Source organism: Corapipo altera, unplaced genomic scaffold, assembly GCF_003945725.1.
Source record: "Corapipo altera isolate COAL_440 unplaced genomic scaffold, ASM394572v1 22, whole genome shotgun sequence".
Classification (NCBI taxonomy): Eukaryota; Metazoa; Chordata; class Aves; order Passeriformes; family Pipridae; genus Corapipo; species Corapipo altera.
In genome coordinates this window covers 6,548,995-6,570,594 of record NW_020884886.1, presented here as the reverse complement: position 1 = coordinate 6,570,594, position 21,600 = coordinate 6,548,995, and the positions used below count along the sequence as shown (strand labels likewise).

At 38.1% G+C, this 21,600-nt stretch overlaps 1 protein-coding gene across 4 annotated transcripts in view; it reads left to right on the top strand.

Moving 5' to 3' along the window:
* The first annotated feature begins 6,089 nt into the window (after window positions 1-6,089).
* Window positions 6,090-21,600, top strand: part of TAPT1 (transmembrane anterior posterior transformation 1) — a 49,085-nt gene continuing 33,574 nt past the window's right edge. Inside the window, exons 1-4 of one of the 4 annotated variants that reach the window (XM_027642703.1) lie at window positions 6,090-6,341; window positions 10,860-10,990; window positions 15,167-15,285; window positions 20,020-20,043. In XM_027642703.1, coding sequence (XP_027498504.1) covers window positions 6,131-6,341; window positions 10,860-10,990; window positions 15,167-15,285; window positions 20,020-20,043 — 485 coding nt within the window. In that variant the 5' untranslated portion in view covers window positions 6,090-6,130. Of the gene's footprint in view, window positions 6,342-10,859; window positions 10,996-15,166; window positions 15,286-19,288; window positions 19,356-20,019; window positions 20,044-21,600 lie in introns of those variants that run through there. The other 3 variants (XM_027642707.1, XM_027642704.1, XM_027642706.1) reach the window with 3 other exon arrangements.

Genomic DNA, 21,600 nt, shown 5'->3' with positions numbered 1-21,600 from the left:
TTGAAATTCAACAAAGGAAAATGCAGGGTCCTGCACCTGGGAAGAATTAACCCCATGCACCAGGACAGGCTGGGGGTCAACCTACTGGAAAGCAGCTCTGTGGAGAAGGACTTGAGGTCCTGGTGGACAACCAGCTATCCATGAGCCAGCAGTGTGCCTTTGTGGCCAAGAAGGCCAATGGTATCTCACAGTGCATTAGGGAGGTGATCCTGTCCCTCTACCCAGCACTGGTGAGAAACATCTGGAGGAACTTCTTTACGGTGTAGGTGACTGTGCACTGGAACAGGTTGCCCAGAAAGGCTGTGGAATCTCCATCACTGGAGATATTCAAGAACTATCTGGATGCAATCCTGTGCCATGTGCTCTGGGATGACCCAGAGCAGGAAGGTTGGACCAGATGACCCAGTGTGGTTTTTTCCAACCTTATCCATTCTTTGATTCTGTGATTCTGTAATTTTTATTGCCTAAAATCAGAAAAACACTTACCATTATGTTAAAATCTAGCATATTTAAATTCTCTTCTGAGTGGAGATGCTTTCCAGAAGTGAGACTTAAGATCCTATCCAGAGATCTCACAATCTAATTGTGTGTATATATACATATATCTGTGTTCATACATTATTATAATGGAAATATTCTTGCTGAGCTGAGACTTTCAACTAATTAAAATCAATAGGACCATTTACAGAAACCCTGATTGCTAATGATTCTTGTAACACAGATTTCCATCTCCACTTGGGTTTGGCAAGACTGAAAACTCGTATTGTAAATTCAGTCACTCTGACACTCTAAATTTGGGGTTTCACCTTTGCTACTTGAACCTGAAAAAATGAAGAAATGGTAGACTGAAACTTATATATTAGGAAACTTACATAAATTACATACTTTAAAGGCAACATTTTCTGACACCTAAACACTAAACACTTTCTAATACTGGGTGTTTCATTTTTAGGTACAAGGAACTGATGTTAAGAGACAATACTCCAGTTGCTCTTCTGTTCCCATTTCATGACTTTTGGAGCTCTTTATAAGCATCTTTCCATCTCCACTTTCTTCACCAATTTCCTCCCACCTGTTCCTCTCACACCTCATGTCTGTCTTAAGCTTTGCTGAGGAAGCAGCTGAGGATGCAGTCAAAGGCAGCTGCACTCTTTTTTTATAACACTTAAACCTATCTTGCCACGTATAGAGCCATCTTTAAATGTTATGCAGCTACAGATATGTAACATGAAAAAAAGAAGAAAGAAGAGACTACAAAACCTTTCTTACAGCATCTCAGGGTGAAGCTTGTGATAAAAGTAACTTGGAACTGAAGAGATTTAGGAATCTTGGGGCTACTTTACTTTCAAATGTGTGAACCTTATGGGGAAATGCCCCACATATCACTGAGTTCAGTGATGCTGATGTTGAAAAGAACCTTTGCTGCTTTTTTACATAAATGGCGTCACAGATTCAGATATCTGCACTCCAATAGAGTCGGCAGTTTATGTATTAGTTGTGGCATTTTGATAAGGATATATAAACCCTGAAGAAATCTTGACACTGGGAAATGGAGATCAGACCATGAGCAGGAAAAAACTGTCACTGATGGTCATAGAAAAAGTATTGGCTTGATTAAAAAAAAATCAAGATATCTGACAGAAAAAGAGATATAAAAAATACCACACTAGGAAACTCTTAGAAGTCTTAACAAAAATCAAAGAATATTTTCAATTTTATTTTTAAGATAATGTGAGCATGCATTTAAAAACCTGTAATACTGAAATAAATTTCTGTACCTCTGCCCTTCAATCCTGATTGAGCTATGGTCCCAGGATAAAATACCATACAAAAGTGTCTGAAAATAATTATTTCTTCCAAAAATTTCAAAGATGGTAGGTGTGGAAGATCATGGTGTCATTGGAAAGCACCACTGATTTTAACTGTGCAGTAGCTCCTGTGCTATATAATACAGTTTCTAAAGCAAACAAATAATGGAAATGTACCAGTGAGAAGTCAAACCCGACTTTCAGGTACTATGGTATTGCATAACATGATTTGTACTTTCATTATTCAAGGACATGCGGATGTTGGGTAATGCCCTTAGCTTACCTAGGAATCAACCTAATCTCCAGTGAGCCTACAACTCAGGAAAAAATATAGTAAACTCTAGAATCGTATATTTTCTCTTGAGCTTTAAAAAAAAAAAGGGGGGGGAAACACTTAGGTTACTAACAATTTCTTATACTGATTATTTTTCATAGTGAAGATTATCCCATGCAAACATTAATGTACTGCTTAGATGCTGAACATAAGATGAAGGAAACAGTCTTTACATGATTTTTCTCCTGTGGGCGTAAACAGATATTTTTAACTTCAGCTACCAAAACACAACTGACTGAGACAGAAATAGATTATATTTCTAACCAATACTTTTGTACCTTGCAAATATATGACAGTTGCGTCTCTGAGAGATTTTGAACTAAGTTTGCTAGTATCAGTTGTTGCTAAGAGATTCATTGCCTTTAGTAGAAGAATGAATATGCACCCACATAATAAGTGGATCAACGAACTAAAAGTGATAAACCTAATGCAAAATAAATTGTTTATATTACAAAAGGACTTGAAAATATTTTATTGTGGAAATAAATTGGCATTATTGTACTTCGAATTCACCACAAGTTTTGTTGACTTGCCTCCTCACAGAAGGTGTACTCAGCAATGACACTTTTAAAAACGAAAAATTATTGAAAACAATGAAGACAATAATCCAAGATAATTCTTGAAGGATACTCAAGAAATTAAACCATTAAACCATACCTTTTTAGTATTTAATCTGTTTTAAACGATATTGCAAAGTCTAAAGAAGTTTGACCCCTACTAACAAAAAGCTTACAATGGAAAGATACCAGATGTTTTCAGGGTTATGAGTATTGCAGTTACTCATAATTGTTTTATACTGCTATGAGTATTGCATTGTTACTACCATCATTTTAACACCTGCATCTTCTTTATTGCTAGTTAACATGTTCTCCAATTTCACCTACCTCTTCTTGGTAGTACACTGAGTTTCCACACTTTTCTCTATACTTCTTTCACATTTCCTAACCTATGTCCACAATTTGCATCTCTATGAGACATAATTTTGTTGACAGATTTTTTTCCATGTTTGTATTACTCTCTAAAAAGATCTTACTTAACCTCTTTTTTAGCACACATCACTGATATGCCATCTCTGTTAAGAGGGGATTATCTGAGTTGGTGGGAGTAGATGACACAGATGGCAAGGTCTGAAAAGACAACAAAGTTCTGCCACCAAAAAGCACTATGAAAACAATTTTTATCCATTTTCTGAATCTTCTTCTTAATGACCTTTTATTGGGTCTTATGGGGGAAAAAGATCCATTACAAAAAAAAAGAAGGAGTTTTAAACCAAGTAAAATGTTCTTCAGAAAAAGACCATCCTCACTAGGAGAGAAAGTAGTTGTAGCACAGCTGAGCTGGACACTATAAAATCTTAATACTTAGAAGTGGCTGAAAAAATTTCCTGATATCAAATGAACAAAAATCCCTCTGTGAGGATTATATATAATATACTTTAAAGGTAGATAAACATTAATCTATATGTATAGAAAGATTAAGGCAAAAAAATAAGCTTGTGCAAAGCCCCGAAGACCAGTCGTGCTGACATTTCTAATAAAATCCAAGTAGCCTTTACTTCCTGGACTGTATTCACTATACTAATCGTTTTTGCTGTTCTATGAATGAAACTGGGGTTTTTCCTACAGATAGTCATTGTTTTGAAACAATCCTCCCTTTCCTCTCCACCTGCTGATTATCTTTTGGGGAAAAAAGAGGAACTGCAGCTGTGGGAACATAGACAGGACTGTGTCTTGCTCTAAAAAATCTCTTCAGGAAAAGATTGGTGAACGGTTTTGAAACTGTAAAGCAGATTCTGACCCGCTGCAGAGTCACTCCATAGCATGTCTCATAGCAGATAAGCTATGGAAAGCAAAAATGTACTGCTTTTTGTGCCCAAACACCAGACAGTCCCAGATAACTCCCAACCGTAGGTATCATAATGAACCACTACTTCCTATATGAACACTGCTAACATTCGTCACCAAACAACTTCTCCCCCCTAGTTCAAGGACTCAAATACATAAAAACTGGATTTTGCTGCAGTTGGATTAACCTTCTGGAAGTGGCCACTGCGCCAAAATATCACTTGAAATACATACATATTTGCATGTGAAAAAGAATATATTATAAATTCAGCCAATGATGGTTATAAACTGTACATAAATACAGAAAAAAGCATACAGAAGGATTCCATGGGTAGAAACTTGAGGATAGCTACTCAATGTGGTTTTGAAGTGCCAAAGAGACGAGTGAATTCTTAGCTGAACCATATTGCAGTCATACTATTATCGTGCCTTCAGCTGAACTACTTCAAGCACAAAACTGGAAGATGTTGTAAACTAAGCAAGGTTATCTTGGGTCAAGCCCTGAACAGAAAATGTATGTGCTGTCACAAGTGATGCTGGCAACTCATTAGATAGCTTCTCAGTGTGCCTCATTGTTAGATGATGTTTGATGCTGCAAGGACCTTCTTTTTGGTAAGACTGATAACAAGGCTGTGACAATTTGTTGTCCTTAAATATCATGAAGTGCGTCTTGTGGATGGATAGAAGCTTTATACAGAGTTGGAAGAAGAGAAGCAGAATGCCTCCCAGTTTGTCATATAACTTTGCACAGACAGCAGCAGCTTTCAACTGAGGTAATTTGTCGGCTATTTTTGGAGTCCTTTGTTCTACATCCTATTTTTCCAACTGCCTTTTACCTCTACAGAGAAAAGATGAAAGTCCAAACTGATAATGCGTAGTAGTTATCACTATTAGCTCCCTATATGATTCTCTTATTACACAGTATGAGTGCCTGTAAAAAGTGCTCTACTGCCCAAAAATACAAGATTTAGATTAATCCTACCAGATTTGGGGCATTTAGAACCACTAAAAGCAATGGAAATGGGAACCTCTAGTCTATCCAAAGCCTGGAATGCTCTTTGGGACAACTTTATAACTTAAGAGTTATAAAGGAAAACTACTATGGCCTTGCAAAGAAAGAATAAAGCATTCTTTGTTTTCCCAGGGTGAGTGGCTAAATATTAAGCTGGCTGCATCTGGCCTGTGAATGCCTGATAAGAACACAAGAACTGAATGTGAAGGAGATCTTGTACTTGAAATTAAGGCCAGGTATTTTGTCCTCGTGCCCATGTGAATCGCCCTGTAAACGAGTGCTTCACTGTTATGTTGAAGCTGCCTGCTACTTATATTCATGTTTGCTTGTGTATCAATTATAAGCGGTTTGCTACAGGAACAGATAGTTTTCATTAGTATGGTCTGTGGCAAGCCTCATCACCGCCAGTACCACGCCGCCAGCAGCGAACAGCATTTCCAGCCTCAGCACTTCAGGAACCGCATGCTTTCAGATTCTGGTTTTCGGGCTGGTGGGACTCCGTGACCTCCGCGTGCTCCTCAAGCCCTGCAGGGGCTGGTGAGCTCCATGTGGACCGGGGGGCTCCGGCTCTCCCCGTGGGCTCGGCAGCCGCGGCTCCTCCCGGCGCCCGGGGCAGCGCGGGGCTGTGACCTCAAGAGCCCTGTCCAGGCCAACCCGTGTCCTGCAGTTCATCGGAAACGTGTTGGCTTTAGAGTTAATAATTCACCGCCTGCTTTCCATTTTTTTGAACAAGGTCTTTTATTTGCACGGCTCAAGGTGGATTCATCACGTTGTTTCCAGCTGCTTTGAACGCAGTGTCCCCCAGCCCCACGTGTTGGGGGTGCGTGTGTTAAACCGTGACCATCACAGCCAGTTTATCAACAAAGCCTAGAGCTGTCCCTCAACGCAAATAGCATTATTTGTGCCCTGCAGGATCCACAAAACCAGAGGGAGCCTCACAGAGGGAGGCGCCAGGAGGAGGCCCCGGCCCGCGATGGGTTAACAAGCGGCACAAGATGGCGGCGCGACGGCCCCGCCCCTGCTCCCCGCGCGCGGGGCAGCGGCGCGCGGCCGGTCCCGCGGCTGTCGCGCGGTGATGAGTCAGCGGCAGGCGCGCGGCGCGGGGGCGGCGGGCGCGCAGCGGGCGGCGAACATGGCCGGCGTGGCCGACGCCGCCACCGCGCCGGGCACCGCCGGGGACGGGCGGCAGGACGGCGGCCGCGGGGAGCCCAAAACTCTCTGGGGCAGCAGCGACCCGCGCCCGCCCGCCGCCGGCCCGGGGCAGCCGTCTCCGCAGCAGCGAACCGAGACGCTGGGCTTCTACGAGAGCGACCGGGGCAGGAAGAAGAAGCGGAGCCTGTCGGGTGAGGGGCGGCGGCGGCGTGGGGAGCGGCCTGCGGGCGGCAGCGCGGGGCCCCGGGCGGCGGTGGCTCTCACGGGGGACCGGGGTGGCCGAGGCGGTGTTGCCCGGCGCGGGTGGCCGGCGCTGGCTTTTCACAGCGCCGCCCGAGGGGCCGGTGCCAGGGTGGTGCCTGAGGGCGCCGCCGCCGCCCGTGCGAACTTGGGCGAGCGACTTCAGAAAGTGCGCCGGGACCGGGCGGGACCGGGGAGCGGCGGGCGGCTCGTGGGGAGCTTTCCCTCAGCCCCTGCCCGTGGGTTCGGCCCGCGAACTCGCCCGGTCGGTGCGGAGAAGCCTCTCGGCGTGGCCAGTGTGTCCCGCGGGCGGTGGGGTCCCCGTGCCCTGTCACGCAGCTTCTGAAATGGTGATGGCCGGGAGGTTTGTGAGCAGCACGGGCATCACCCCTGGAGTGCGTTGTACCCTGGAGCTGGAACTCGGGCTGTGAGGCTCGGTCCTGCCCGGCAGCGTGTGTGACAGGAGCGGAGAGCCGGGGCCGAGAGGCTGCGGGCTCGCTCAACTTTCTTGGTGAAGTACGTGAAGCGCTTCATCGTCCTGCCAGTTCTTGTTGCGTTCACACAGCTGTGAGCACAGTGGTCTTTGCCTCTACTGCTGACAGTAGCGGTGCTGTCGGAGCTTTGAACTTGTACTCAGATTGTTAGAAGTCTTTTAAACTAAGTGTGGTTTACTAACTGTGGATTTATAGGGGGGAAAAAAGGGAAAAGGTCATTGCTTTTGCTATCAATCTGTAGCTATATTTACGTTCACACTTGAACTGGTTATTTCGGGTATGTACCAAGTAATTTTTTTAAAATAGTTCTGCTATTTTTGTAAAAATTGTCGGTTGGTGTATCAGGATGGATTTAGTGTTGGTAAGGTTATAAATAACTTTATTAGCACCATATTCTTTATTGATTGGCTTGCTAAAAATCTGGAAAGTGCTTGAAGTGTTCAACTTTCCAGGCTTTCTCCCTCAGTGTTGCTTGAGTGTGATAACACAGGTTTTATCAAATGCAAAAAAAAGAAAAGAATTAGGATTTAATAAAATAATTTAACAATTGAACACTTTCCTTCTGAGTTTGATGGGTGATGTGTTTGTTTCTGATGTGTTATGTCATAGGACATGCAGCATCATTGACTGCAGTTCTGTGGTGTTGACGAACACTACAGAATGTAATGGTGATGTAATTTCTATAGTTAGAAAAGAATTGGCTTGATTGTAGTATTATGAATTGCCTTGAGGTGAAAAAAGAATGATCAAGATACATACTGATGTGCCTGACAGACAGGTGAATAACTTTATAAAGGAACTGTTATTGGAGGCAGTGAAAAATACCTCTGTTCCAGCAATAGATTTGAAATTTAAAAATAGTTAGAAATCATTGGTGCTCTCTGACTCTTCAGAGCAAGAAAACATAAGGAGAATAGGCTTCTTGATAGAGCAACTCAAAATCTTAACTAACCTAAGGGTAGCAATATGTTAAATAATAGAAGTAGGGTTTTCTTCATGGTGATGAAGCAGGACTAGTACTGTAAAAAGAAGTTGTTTAGAGAAGAAGGAAATGCTTTTTAAAATATATATTTTCTTCATTGATTAATTGATGTGTTTACGGAAGAAATGTGTATTTAGGATTGACAGGAGTGAAGTGAGTGCCTGGAATTTGGGATTAAAGTTATGATTATATAATAAAAACTCACTGAAGCGCAGTGCATTTCATCCTTGCACAACTTTTCCTCTGCATTTCTGGTTAATGGTTATCCTTTGTGTAGCTATGCATTGAAATATAACTTAGGTAAATCATTATCTTCTTACCTTGAAGAAATTTGTGACCTTTTATGTTTTTGAAACTGCTTATGCTTTCCTCTCTTGAGGTGGGGAGATAAATCAGCATACTATAAGCATTAAGAGTATGCTGTCTGAACAGATTAAACTTGGGCCGCAGTCTAAAATTTTCTGACTGCAAAGGAGGGAAATTTGAAGTAGGGAAGGAATTTGAAGTAGGAGTTAGAGTGTTTACTTTTAAAAGCAAATGTTGCCTGATGCTTTGATAGCAGAATTAAGCCATTTTTCAAATGATTTATTGCTTTGTCCTGCCTTGGTGTCTCATGCTGTTCTTTTGGTTACTGTGTTTTTCCTACAGGTTCAGCCACTAATCTTTTTCATGGCTGGCACAGGGCTGGGGCTGATGCTGGGCAGCAATGAGTGCCCAGAAAGGAGGTGGCTGAGTGACTGTGTTCCAGTGCATCCCCTGTCATTGGGGAGATTATTTTGCAATCACAGTCTGGAGCTTGTGTATTGATCAACCTCAGTCATGAGGATGATTATCCCTTAATATCTGGGGCGTGAAAGTGTAGCCAGGTGACAAAAACTTAAAATCATTTGTTTTTCAGTAATAGGCCTATGAAATAGTTTGTGTGAGGTAAGAAGGAGTGGGAACAAATAGCTCATTAGCTAAAATCATTGAATATCTCAAGTTGACAGGGACCCATAAGTTACTCTACGGTGGTTGCCCATATGCATATATTTATTGTGCAGGAAAGTTCAGGTTGCATTATCTTTAAGTTAGAGAAGGTCAGTTATCCACCATGGAAGAAAATACAGCTAGGCAGTTAACAGAGTAGTTACTCAGTGTGTTTACACCTAAAGTTCTCTCTTTGCTTTCATGTTTCTAAACAAGGAAGAATTGGCAGAACCAAAAAAAATTACAAGTAATAGTGCTCACGAGAGATCTGAACAGTGATTTAGTGGTATGAATTTCTGCTTTATTTCACAGAATGAACTTTGATTGAAACTTTACATGTAAATATTATTTACTAATTAAACTACATGTTGGTTTGTTTGTTTTAAAATAAATGATTTTAAGGCTTAGAGTCGTGTTGGCCTGCCTTACAGAAGTGGATCAGTAATATATAAATCATCAAAATCACTATCCAAACAAGCTCATACAGGGGAAAAATGATTCAGTTCACTTAGTTTAAAGGAAATCATGATTTATTAACAATACATAATTAACCTGCGCTTACCGAGTTATATAGCTGTGATCAGTATAGGCAACATGATAAATCACAATGCCAGGCATGCAAAGAATGTTAATACACCACCACAAACTTCAAGATGTTTGTTTGTAATCCCCCCAAGTTCTAATCACACTCAATACGTGTGTGTGCGTGTCCCCCCAAGGCAGCGTAGGTTATAAGCACACCTTGTCTCTTCTGCTTCTTGTATAGTTCTGTTTGAGCTGATTCCTTCTCTGCTTTGAAACACTTCATAATTTTCTGGCTACTGTTTATGTTAGTGGTCTTCATCTTCAACGTGGTGACTATTGAGAAGACATTGCCTCAGATAGTTTTGGGCGAATGTTTCATGCACAGTGTCCATACTTGCATTCCTCTCCTACCAGCTGTTACCTAGGCAGTTTTACTATTACTGTTATACAGCCTCTTCATCCTGAGAGAAATGTGGAGCATTCTACCATGCAAGGTCCCTTCCACCTCTAATAGTCACTAAGAATTTGGCTAAAATCTGAGTTTACTGTTTGTGAACGTGTACTTGTGTCATGGTAGGTCTCTGTAGCTTTTCACCTGTTTGTCTAGATAAGTCATTTACATCTTTTCAAGGTTGTGTGAACACTGAGAGTTTCTATTTTTAAATACCAATAACCAGAGATGCTGAACTTCATTGTAGTGTTCTGTCACTTCTGAAGTGTTACAAGGAGGTGGTGATGTCAGACCTCACAGTGAGTGTTGAGTCTTAAGCTCAACCTCTTTGTGCTGACAGCCTGAATTTCATAATTATGATTTCATATGTTTTTCATAATTTCATGTTATTAATTTTGCAAGACTACTCTGTGCAAAGTCTTTTTTAGAAGCCATGTGAGTCGGCTAAGCATAGGTCAGTCAGCCTTCAGTTTGTTTAGCTATAGGCATTAAAACACAGAAAACTTGTGCATGCCTGATGGCTTTTTGATTGTGCAAGACTTTGTTCTGATCTCCAAATGTTCAGTGTGCTTGTACTGTTTGTGTACTGAATGACTTGTGTCCATGAACATTTTGATCTTACAGAAAGTTTTTCTTTGTAATAAAAAAAAAGGTTGCTAATGTTGCTGAGAGAGAAAATAGCTTTTAAGAAGTCAAAAATGGAACTTAGTAAATTTAGGAGGACTGTCAATAAATTAAGTTTATTGCATTCAGTGTAGCGGCTTTAAGTAATGTTTTGGGTTATCTGATGGAAAGGATTGCCTGGGAAAAGTAGCTTGTTTTGTTTGTTGGGAGGCAACAGGGTAATGAAGGGGAGAGCATAGGACTTGCTTCTCATACAGCTCCTTCCGTACAGTTATTTAACCATCAGCAGAAACCTTCTGGGTTAGAGGCCTTGTAAATGAAACATGTAGCAAGAGACAATTAAGAAAAGCACAGCAGCTTCTCACCCTTTGGAGATCATGCCTGAAGTCTGAAGTGTCTTCTGCTTCTGTGTGTTTCTGAATAGATCTTTCATTGCTGAGATTCATCAGTGCTGAGCTAACAAGAGGTTACTTCCTTGAACATAATGAAGCAAAATACACGGAGCGGAGAGAGAGAGTGTACACGTGCATGAGGATACCAAAAGAACTGGAGAAGGTGAAGTATGTTTAATATTTGATTCAATTTAGAGATGAAATCTGTTGCATTAAAGTATTTAAGGAAATATGTGTTTTTTAAAACACCTTTGCTACTAAAGAAAAGATGTAAATATCTATAATGATTATTTTTCAGTGTTACTAACTGAAATGTTTTTGTTTCAGGGAGTTTTTTACCTGTGTTTGCTTGTTACTGGTTGCAGCTCAGCTTATTAGCAGGGACAGACAAGTCCAGATGATGACAAATTAATTCAAATATAAAGGTGTAGCTGATGCTTAAAGGAATAGTCAATTAAAAGAAAACTTTTTGTAGCAAAATGTAATTTTGCATTAGAAAATTGTACAGATTTTTTTTCAAGTCTTTAATGCTTTGAGGATGGGAAGATTTCAGTCTTATAAAAATGTGGTGATGGATGAGTTTGTCTAAGGTTTTTGACATAATTTTCATAGTCTTCTATTTTGCTTCTTGCTACTGTTTACCACATCTTCCCTCTCTATCCCAGTGCTGTGGCCCTTCCTGAGGGATTCCAGCCACCTCCTTTATATCAGCTTAGATGTCATTCTGGCCCTGCAGTGAGCCAATTCCAGTGGTGTAAGGTAGAGGAGAGTTTTATTTTGGCATAACCATGTTGATTTGGGAGGCAGCAGTAGCAGTATGCTCAAGGATAATGAGTAAGGCAACACTGGTAATAAGGTTTGGCTAGGCTGCAGTATAATGATAACATTAAAATTAAGATTGCTAAAATTTCCAGAATCTCTATGGATGAAGTTACAAATAGAACTAAATCAATTTAACTTACATTGAAGGAAGAGGCTTATTTCACTCTTCCTCCCACTTCAGTCTCCTGCTTTATGCATGCTGCCTGCTTTGCATGAGCTTGTTGGACTGTTCCAAGAGTTAAATCAGCTCATAATTCAGCAATGAATGCTTCACTTTTCTTTTTCTGTTTATTCTGTGCTAGGATATTGAGCTGATTTGCTAAACCAATATTCTTGACAGTCCAGAGCCTACAGAAGGGGACCTCTGTAGCTTTGGGTAGGGGCAGAAAGATGAAAGTGCAGTGGAGGAAGGAGGGTAGGATTCCCTTTGTCAGTAGCACCTGGTTCCTCCTTCAGTATCATTAAATTGATCCCTGAACCATGGTAAGGCCTGGTTTTAGAAAGCTGAATTCCCAGTCAATTACTGCAGAAAATCACAGAATGAATGAGATTGGGATGGACCTCTGAGATGATGTAATCCATGCCCTTCCTTAAAGCTGTGTCACCTACAACAAACAGCTTGCTGGGGATCAGAGGCAGATGGCCTTTGAACCTCTCTGGGGGTGGTGTCTTCACGTCCTCACTGTTTACCCATTCCAGTTTATGGTAGAATATTCCACCTATGGTAGCGACTCACTTGAACAATACAGCAGTTCTACATCATCTCCACTGTAATTATATAGACTTACATGCTGTCTCCAAGGCACAGAAATTATTCTGAAGGATCATCACCTCAGATTTCCAATAAAACCTTCAGTGTGTAGGAACAAGTAATGACCAGCAGTCTTTTTATACATAAGATTGATGCTGTAGTAAAATTGATTTACCATGCAAACCCCATCAATCTTCAGTCTGTACTTTGAATATGAAATATTATGAAACTGAATAATAAACAGATTTAAAAAGTGATAGTTATCTTCTTAAAGGGAGATTACGAAACAAATTTGTTAGTTCTTTGCATTGGCTTAGTCCAGCTTAGTACTCATACTAGCTATGTCAAATTGAATCTTCCTCATTAAAAAAAATACGATGATGAGCATCTAGAAAGAAAGCTAAACAGTGTACAGATCACCACCTGTTGCAGGAACCGTTTGCCTATGTGATACAAAAGTCTGTTTACTTGAAATAAGGCATGTAAGACACTAGGAAAGGAACAGAAGAATTTTCTTAATCGCTTTTTCTACCTAGTAGTATAATTACAGAATAAGAATGTGATAGTGATAAGATAGTGAGAATAAACTGGAGTAAATTTATCAAAGCCTAATATTGAGAGATATTATCTAATATGCACTTATTACATTCCCAGAGTTTAGAGTGGGGTGTGATGTTAAAAGGGCAGTATTTTTGTATTTGTTGTTCTGACTACCCTTTTTTATTTGGGGAAGATAATTTACAGTATAAGTGCTACTTTCACTCAAACTTTTTGTGCAATTTCAGTGGAAACTTTTCCTCGTAGTAGGGTATTTATACTAAATGAAAAGGTGGTCTCTCTCCCTGCCATCTTAAGGGAAGACTTGTTAGTTGATCTCAAAATTAAACTGTACTCTTTTTTCTAAGTTATAGTTATGATGATGGAAAAGCTCTGTAGGCTTTTCTGTTAGTTCCTCAGTATCTGGAATGTAGCAGCAAAAATAATGTTTACAGAAAGGATTGGAAGGTTCAGTTCTGATTATATTTAAATGGATGCATGTAAATGTGCAAGTGCATTGTAGTAAAAAAATTAGAAAGAAGAGGACATTAAAAAACAATTGCAAATATTAACACAAGCTTACAGAATGTGAAAAACCATCATTACACTCAGGCAGAGAAGAAGTCTGTCTAAATCTAAAAGAAAATGCAGTGTTGTTTTTAAAGTTATAAAAATGTCCTCAAAGAACAGAGAGGCAAAATGACAGGCTATCTTTCTATTTTGCTTGGGTTAAGGAGTTAAAAAAAAAAAAGGAAAGTGTTCAGCTCTGTCATCCCCAGTGCTTGAAAATTCAGCACCTGGTTTAAAAGTTAGCATAGAAATGGGTTGCTTAATAGCATATTAAGGCACTACATACATTTATCCACCATTTATGTAACACTGCTCCTGATAACTTTAAATGATAACTCTCTGCTGAAATTTTAGAATATGGTATTAGAGGCGAATGAGTGAATGTCAGGGAAGAGACCTTAATATCATGATGATATTGAAATATTCTGCCAGAATTAGTTGAAATAATATTGTAAGATAAAGTAACAACTCAGAGATGACAGCAGTGCTGTTATGCTCAAGCCAGTCCTCTTAATGTGGCTTACGAATAGATGCACTGGAGTGCAGTCCGTAGGATTGCTGTCAAAGTTATGAGGATGCACAAGGAGTAGGAGTGAGAGAAGGGCACACATCAGTGATATGTAGCTCCTTGGACACTGATGTGGCTGTTGCACAAAGAAGGTATTTTGAAAGGCTTATGGGAGATAAAAGTAATTTGCTTGTACTTTGGTTTATACACACCCCACTACCCCAGTGTCTTCCTTTCTCATCAGCAGTGCATACAACTTCCACATGTAAATGCATGTCTGTCATGGACGTTAGACCTGCTTAGATGTTGCTAGTCTTAATTGTGTAGTAAGATAAGCTTGCTTTTTTACGTGATTATCCTTGAAAGAAAAAATATTAACTCCTGATCTGACAGAAGTATAAAGGCGTGTGCCTAGAATCCCATTCAGGTAGACTCATAGAATCATCCAAAGATCAGATGAAGAAGGAATGTCATGTGAAGAGAGTCTGGTATACAAGAGCTTTCAGTTTGTAGAGTTTAGGTCTAGTTTAATTATCGTAGAGTTGCTTGGCTTAGGGCTATAGTGAAATGACTTTAACTGTTTCGGTAAATTTAAGGATAAAGCACTTAAACAGAAGGCAATGGGAAATTTACCTCTTCGTAATTTATATTCTTATATGAAAAAGATGAATATGCTGTGAAAGAGATCTACCAAACTGTGATGAGCTATGCAGTAGAAAATTTACCAGGTAATAAAAAAATAGAGGGGTAATACTCAAAACTGGCTGTGCACATTTACGCACAGCTTTTTTCCTCTAAGGTTAAAACATGAATTTTTGTAACCTTAGAGGAAAGTCACCACTGGAAAATGAGCTGCAGTTATATCCAAGTGCAGTTCATCTATTAAATAAAGACTGAGTTCGGTGAGCTGTGAAAGTCTGCAAAAGCCTTTGCTGCTTGGACCTTGTGGTGCAGAATTTTTGCTGAATAGTCTTCAAAGTGCATAGCATGTTAATTTTTGTTACAGTTCAGCTGATTGAGCAAGTGAGAGTATTGTGCTTATTTGGTAAATTAGCCTTATGCAAATGTGTTTTTCATAAAATAATTCTTTATGAACTTTTGTAACCCTTTATAAATTACTAACATAATTCTGTTTTACTTTTGTAATTTAGTTGATGTTTTTTGGAATCTTTTTGTGCCTGGATGCTTTTCTCTATGTGTTCACCCTGCTTCCTTTGAGAGTCTTTCTGGCAATGTTCCGGTTCATCACTTTGCCATGCTATGGCTTACGGTAAGTTGATTTAAGAGAAAGGTGTTGATACCCTCCATTTATGTGTGTGCTTCATTTTATTGCCTTTCTGTACCTTTTGAACTACTGATGACTTCTTCCACTGTAAAATAGAAGTTTTAGTCTAAACTAGCCAAAGCAAAGGTGTGTGTATGGGACTTTTAAGCTTTGCCACCAGTCACTAACTGTCATCATTGCTTCCTTCAGACACAACAGTTTGATAACAGCACCACTTAGGCATATTCAGGTTAGTAAAGGACAGAGATGTAACCTTACCTTACAGTTTTGTTCTTTTATCTAACATCTATTTGAACACTGTTTCAGAATTTCTAAGGCTGACTGACTTGAGGCTTTTTGATATTGAAACAGAAGTTTTTTGGTGGTTTTGTTTGTTTGTTAACAATAAAAATTTTCCTTATTTTCACAGTAAACTTTGCCGAAAGGATCCCTGAATAAAATGTGTTCTTTTCTTTCCTTTGAAGAATCTTGGAGAGTAACTCTTAGAGAGGAAAACTAATCAGAATATTAAGAACTTTTAGATCTTAACTCCTTGCTTTCCTGTTCAGATCAATACTAAGAAGAAGTTGCTAATACATAGGATTTTTAGTTTGCCTTTCTGGCATAGGCATAAAAAGTTGGATAGAATTAATTTCCTTCATAAAATTTGCTACTTTACAGTAAAGCTGATTTTGTAAGCCTTAAGTGTAGCTCAGAAGAAAAAGCGCATTTGTATTAGTGTTGTAATTTTTTTCCTGAATGAAGAAAGACTTCAGGGTTTTTATTCCAGGTTTCCCAAAACTTGATTTACAGTTACAGATTTTTTTTTATTTTTTTTTAACAGTTACTTGAATTAGTGTTATTAATATTGTCTTTTAGGTGTGAAGGGCTTTTAGATGCATAGTTTACAAATGTATGTTCTGATTAGAGCAAATGCTAGTCTAGTTGCACAAGAAATAATATTTTAAAATATAGTCTAAAGTTGAAATGTTTATACTTTAGTGATGCTTAACACAGGCACTAGGTGGCAGTCTCTAATTTTTATTGTGCTGTTATTTTTGAGCTGAGTCTCAGACATTGATTAGGTCAAAAGATTTTTCTTAGTTGTGTTAAAAAGTGACAGCTATTTGGTTTTAACCTGATGACAAGTCAAATTATGTGCCTATTTTTAGATATCCATGTGGATGGTATTGCTAAAATGTTAAAATTCAGGTAAATGTAATGGATTTTAATGTGTCATTTTGATCTTACTACTTTTTTTTTGTTCAAGAATGTTTTTCCTTGTCTATAAACTCAGTTTTGCTTTTGACAAAGAAGTTTTCTGCCCTGAAATTATGATTAAAAATGTGAAAGACCAGTTGCTGGTTTTGGTTGTTGTTCAATATCCTGAAGCAAATGACACTGAAAACACCGCACGCACTCATGCTTATGTGATGTGTGTATATGTAGGTACATGAACCTTCAGTATTAAAACTGAGTCTGCTTGCTTGACAGGATTTTTAACCTGTGAGGCAGGGTAGAATCCAGTTTAATCTATTTAACTTGACTATGTTAACTTGAAAGTGTTACCAGGTAAGATGCAGTGAAAATGAGATGATCTTGAGTGAAGGAGGCTTTGTTTTTGTAACAACTGCTGAAGCGATTTCTTTTGTCACAGTTTCCTCCAATGTCTTTGGAATTTAGATCCCTAGAATCTCTTTACTTGTTCAGTACTTGAGGCTTTGTCTAATTCATTCATGTTCTAGTGTTGGTGGCTTTTTACTGAAAGATTTAGAATTCATGTCTGTGATATCTAATGGAACTTTTTCAGATGTACTTATTTCCAAATATTCAGAGCCTGCACTTTGAGTTTTGGGGGTTTTTTGTTGTTTTTCTGGTTATGCTGTGTGATTTATTATGGCAAAAAAAATTTGTGATTTTCTTCTAACTTAGGAAATACTTTTTTATGTGTCTGTAACAAACGAGTTCAATAGGTAAAGCACATTTGTAATTGCAAAAGGTACTTACAAAGCAGGTGGCTGTTTAGCTTGCTCTTTCTCACAAATATCAAATAAGTGTTGACTAGTTGTTATTTGAACCTGCCACATCATATTCCATTCTGTGTAGTAAATAAAAGTGCTCCTCCCTTCATCTTGACTTTTTTCTCAACATCTCAGTGAAATAATTGAGCAATGAGTTTTCTGTCTCCCTTTCAGTTTACTCTTAAGTTCATTTATTTCCTCATAATTCTATTTGCTCTTTTCAGTGTAGAAAAAGATTGTTACCCATTATTTCTATAAAACAATAAACCCCCATTCTATGTAAATGGGCTAATTCCTGTCTATGTTGTATTGTGCACAGTGCTTAAGTGTATGGGGCATGCTTAATAGCCTCTTCCACGGGTTTTAATATTCCATTTTACAGAGTTCTGAAAGGAAACAGAGTAATGTATCTTAAAGAAAGTGGTTTCCTTTTTCTGCCTGGACAGTGTAAGCCCTTCAGTTTGACTTTTGTCATTCCTCATCACTTGATCTTTCCTTTTGAGCAAATTTAGTTTGGTAGTTTTGTGAGAGCTATATTGGTGCTAAATAAGCTGGTTTTTAGCAAGACTCTAAACCTTCTTCAGTCAGAAGAATCCAAGATTCTATCATTAAGTGAACTAAACTGCTGGTTAAATCACTGTGATCAAACTCGCAGAGGCTGAATCATCACATTGTGGTAGTTTTGGCAGGTGCAACTTCATTGTTTCTGTGCTTTGTAAGTAGCAGGGTGCTCTTAAAAAATTAACAAACAGTTCACAAAATTAAATTACATCTTCTGAAATAAAAAAAAAATCAGTTTTACTGTATTTTCTTTTGAGTCATCAATTTTCCTAAATTACTCTCTTTAATCTTTAAAATACTCTCATTTTATTAAAATATTCTTTGACAACATAAAAACACATACTTAGGTTTAACAACCAATCTAAGGTAGAGAGAGAAGTGGACCTGGTGGAATTCTCTTCCTAATTAAAGTCCTTGGTGACAGGTTCCTAAAAATAACTGTTTGTGGCTGAAAGGTACAGTTTCCTTTTAAATACAGATACTTTTTTTAAAATAATACCTCAGACCCAGAGATCCTGGGTAGAATAATATCGCTGCTTGTTTTGAAACTTTCATAGAGCTAACTAATTTTTGTTGAAAATATGTTGCACATCAATAAAAGGTCATATGGGAATATGGAAAAGCTCTTCTATGTTATTTGTAAAACACCATGATATGAAAGCTAAAATTGTGTATTAGTGAAACTCTGGGACTCCCAATTTAATTATCCCTAAAGGCATTTTACATCATCTCCACAAAGCAAGTAAGGACTTCATAGGGAAAGTGAGACTTTTTTCTCCTCCAAATTCTAGTTTTCTCAAGAAAGTACAGTAGAAGATTTTTTTATATGTGAAGATTGAATGACAAGACCTTCACTCTTCTTCCATGTGGAAGTAGATATAGTTTATAAATACATGTTCTGCATTTTGCTTTTAGTCTGCTCTCTGAAATAAATTAATTTAGGTCCTGTCAGCAGTAGCATCATTAACTTCAGCTGTATTCTATGTAACTCTTAAAATTCCCATTGCCCTCCTAAGAATTCACAGATTTACATTTTTCAGTAGGAAATAAATAGAACAGCATTATTTCAAGAAAGCAAGCATCTCAGAAAAAAATTAAACACACTGACATTCTTATTAGGACATTATATCTTTGTTCATATTGTCGGATTATTAAATAGATTTGAACCTCTATTGCACACTTATTCCCAAGCCTAATTTTTTTTTTTTTTTGGTGAAGGACTATAACTCCTATTGTCACCTTAAGGTCATTGAGAAAGTAGTGCACCTGCCCACCAAAATGTGTAGCTTTCTACCAATCAAAAAAGGAAGGTGCATTCATTGCTTTTGGTAGTGTACTCTCAGACCAAGTAGTCCTTTCTCCTCTCCATAGCAGTGCATAGTGTAGCAACATTACAACCTTCTCTTTCTTTCTTTCTTGTAAATCAGACCGAAGGGAAGAGCACTTTCACTTCCTTTATAGGATGGAATGTGGTGTCACAGGGATTCCTCCTTGGTGAGTAAATCCTGATTTTCTTTTTCCTTCTATGCTGTCAGCCAAATTCACACATCTACATGTAATCAGTAAAAAGACTGGTTACAAATAGCTAAATTAACCAACGTACTTCAAAGGAGAAAGCAACACTTAGTTTTAATAACCAACACACAAAATTGATTCAGTGCTGTTTGTAGTTGGTATATTTGCATATGTAACTTGCATCACTGTGGAAGTTGTGATGTTAGATATAAAACATTTTTACTTAGAGTGCCCAGGGACCAGTTTGGCCCATTTTAAAATAGGATATGCTGGAAAAACTATAGCCCCTGCTGTACTTTAGTTTATAGTGCCTTAAGGTTTTTGATGTTTGTTCTAAGTACTGCTTCAGTCAGGTTCATAGCTTTATTTTTGTGTGTGCTTCAAGCAGGTATTTTTTTTGTAATGCTTAACCTAAATTCTGGGGAGTACTGAGAGTTCATTGCCAGGTGTCTTAGTATTAGACTTGAAGATGATTCTGTGCATAATAAAATACAGCACTTTAGCATGTTTGTTTACTGACTTCAGTTATAGTTGATTCTGTTGTTAAAAAAATAAAAGCTTAATGAAAGCTTATTCTAGTTGTCACTTATTTGAAATCTCGTTTTTCTTTTTGTTTTTGTTATTTTAATTTATTTTGAGACAGCTCTCATCGGGGCCTAACAGCAAGGTTGGTTTTGTTTCATTCTTAGCATGGTCTCGTGCTGTGTTGTGTGCATGTAGAGGCTTTTTATTGTTTAAGAAGTGCAATGCCATCTAATCTTGGCAAACTGGGTTCTCAGTACCTTGGAATTCTTCATTTGGGACATATTTTTATTATCACAATTTTACAGCAGTGAAGACCTGGGTACTATAAGATGTATTTCTTTTTAAAGCCTCAGACTGGATGTTAGATTTGATCAAAATAGCTTTTCTTCCTGAAGCCAAATGAACATAATTGTAGAATATTTCCAGTGGATCACTTTGGACATTTTAAAAAGTCCAAACTTGCTTGGATTTTTTATTTTCCCTGACATCTTTAGTTATTCTAACAGGAAAATATCCTGTTATGTGTTAATCTAATAATTTTTGTTAGTGCTTCATGTAAGATTAGAAAGTTATGACACCACGGTTGATTAATGAAGGATACATTGGAGAATTGAGAGATCGATAAAGACTACAGGAAAAAAAAATCCTACAAATAATACAATTAGAAAAGGTTTTCTGTAAGATAGATGCTCAAACTTGTAACCTCAGTGCTAAAAGACTTCTTCAGTGCATTATTAGCGGAACAATAAACCTGTATAAATGAAAAGGTTTTTTGCAGTGAAATAAAACAACATTTATAGAAACATTACTCTTATAATAAGTTTATAAATGTATATGTCTATTTTTTATTAATATGAAAATATCCATCTAAAACATTATTACACTGTTACCGTATTCGTATCTTAAATTACTGTATCTATGACATCAGTATTGGAAATTTTGTCTATGTTAACTTCAAAGGAGAGTAATCTGAATTATTTGGATGAGACTAAGCAGACTAAATGAAAAGAACCATTTAAAATGCAATTAACTGTTCAGTTAAACAAGAAAAATGTCTCGAATACCTGTTGGTTTAAAAAAAACCAGCACAACAACCAAAACCCAAACAACCCTAAGTTGACTGGAAAACCATATATAATCAGACTAGTAAAGAATTGAGGAAACCTGAATTCAGGAAGCCTGAAAGACAAAAATTAAGAAGTCGTATGACATCATATGACAGTCTGTGCATCGTTAAGTTTATAATAATATATTCAGAGTGTGTATAGGTTGGATACTAAAGTAACTAAGTGCTCAGACAAGTGTACTTGTCTGTAGATTACACAATATAGTGAAAACATTGTTCATTGTGCAGTGACAGTTGCTGAAAAGCATATGAGAAACAACTGTAGGGAGGAGGTTTTTTTTATACAGCAAGAACAAATTTCTCTTTGTCCAGGGTGCATTTCATTTTCCAAATGGTTTAACAACTTTAAATTCAATAAGAAAGGCTTGTTAAAATAGTTAACACACGTTCTTGTTTTTTTCAGAAATCACTCACTTAAACTTGTGCATTAGCTACTTGTGATTTTTAACATATTAAAGATAAATATTGGTAAACTGTGATTTTTTTCCTAATAATGCTCTACTGAATGCTAAATAACTTCTGTTGTACAGCTGTTGGAACAAAAAACGGCTTGGTGGGGTAGATAACAATACA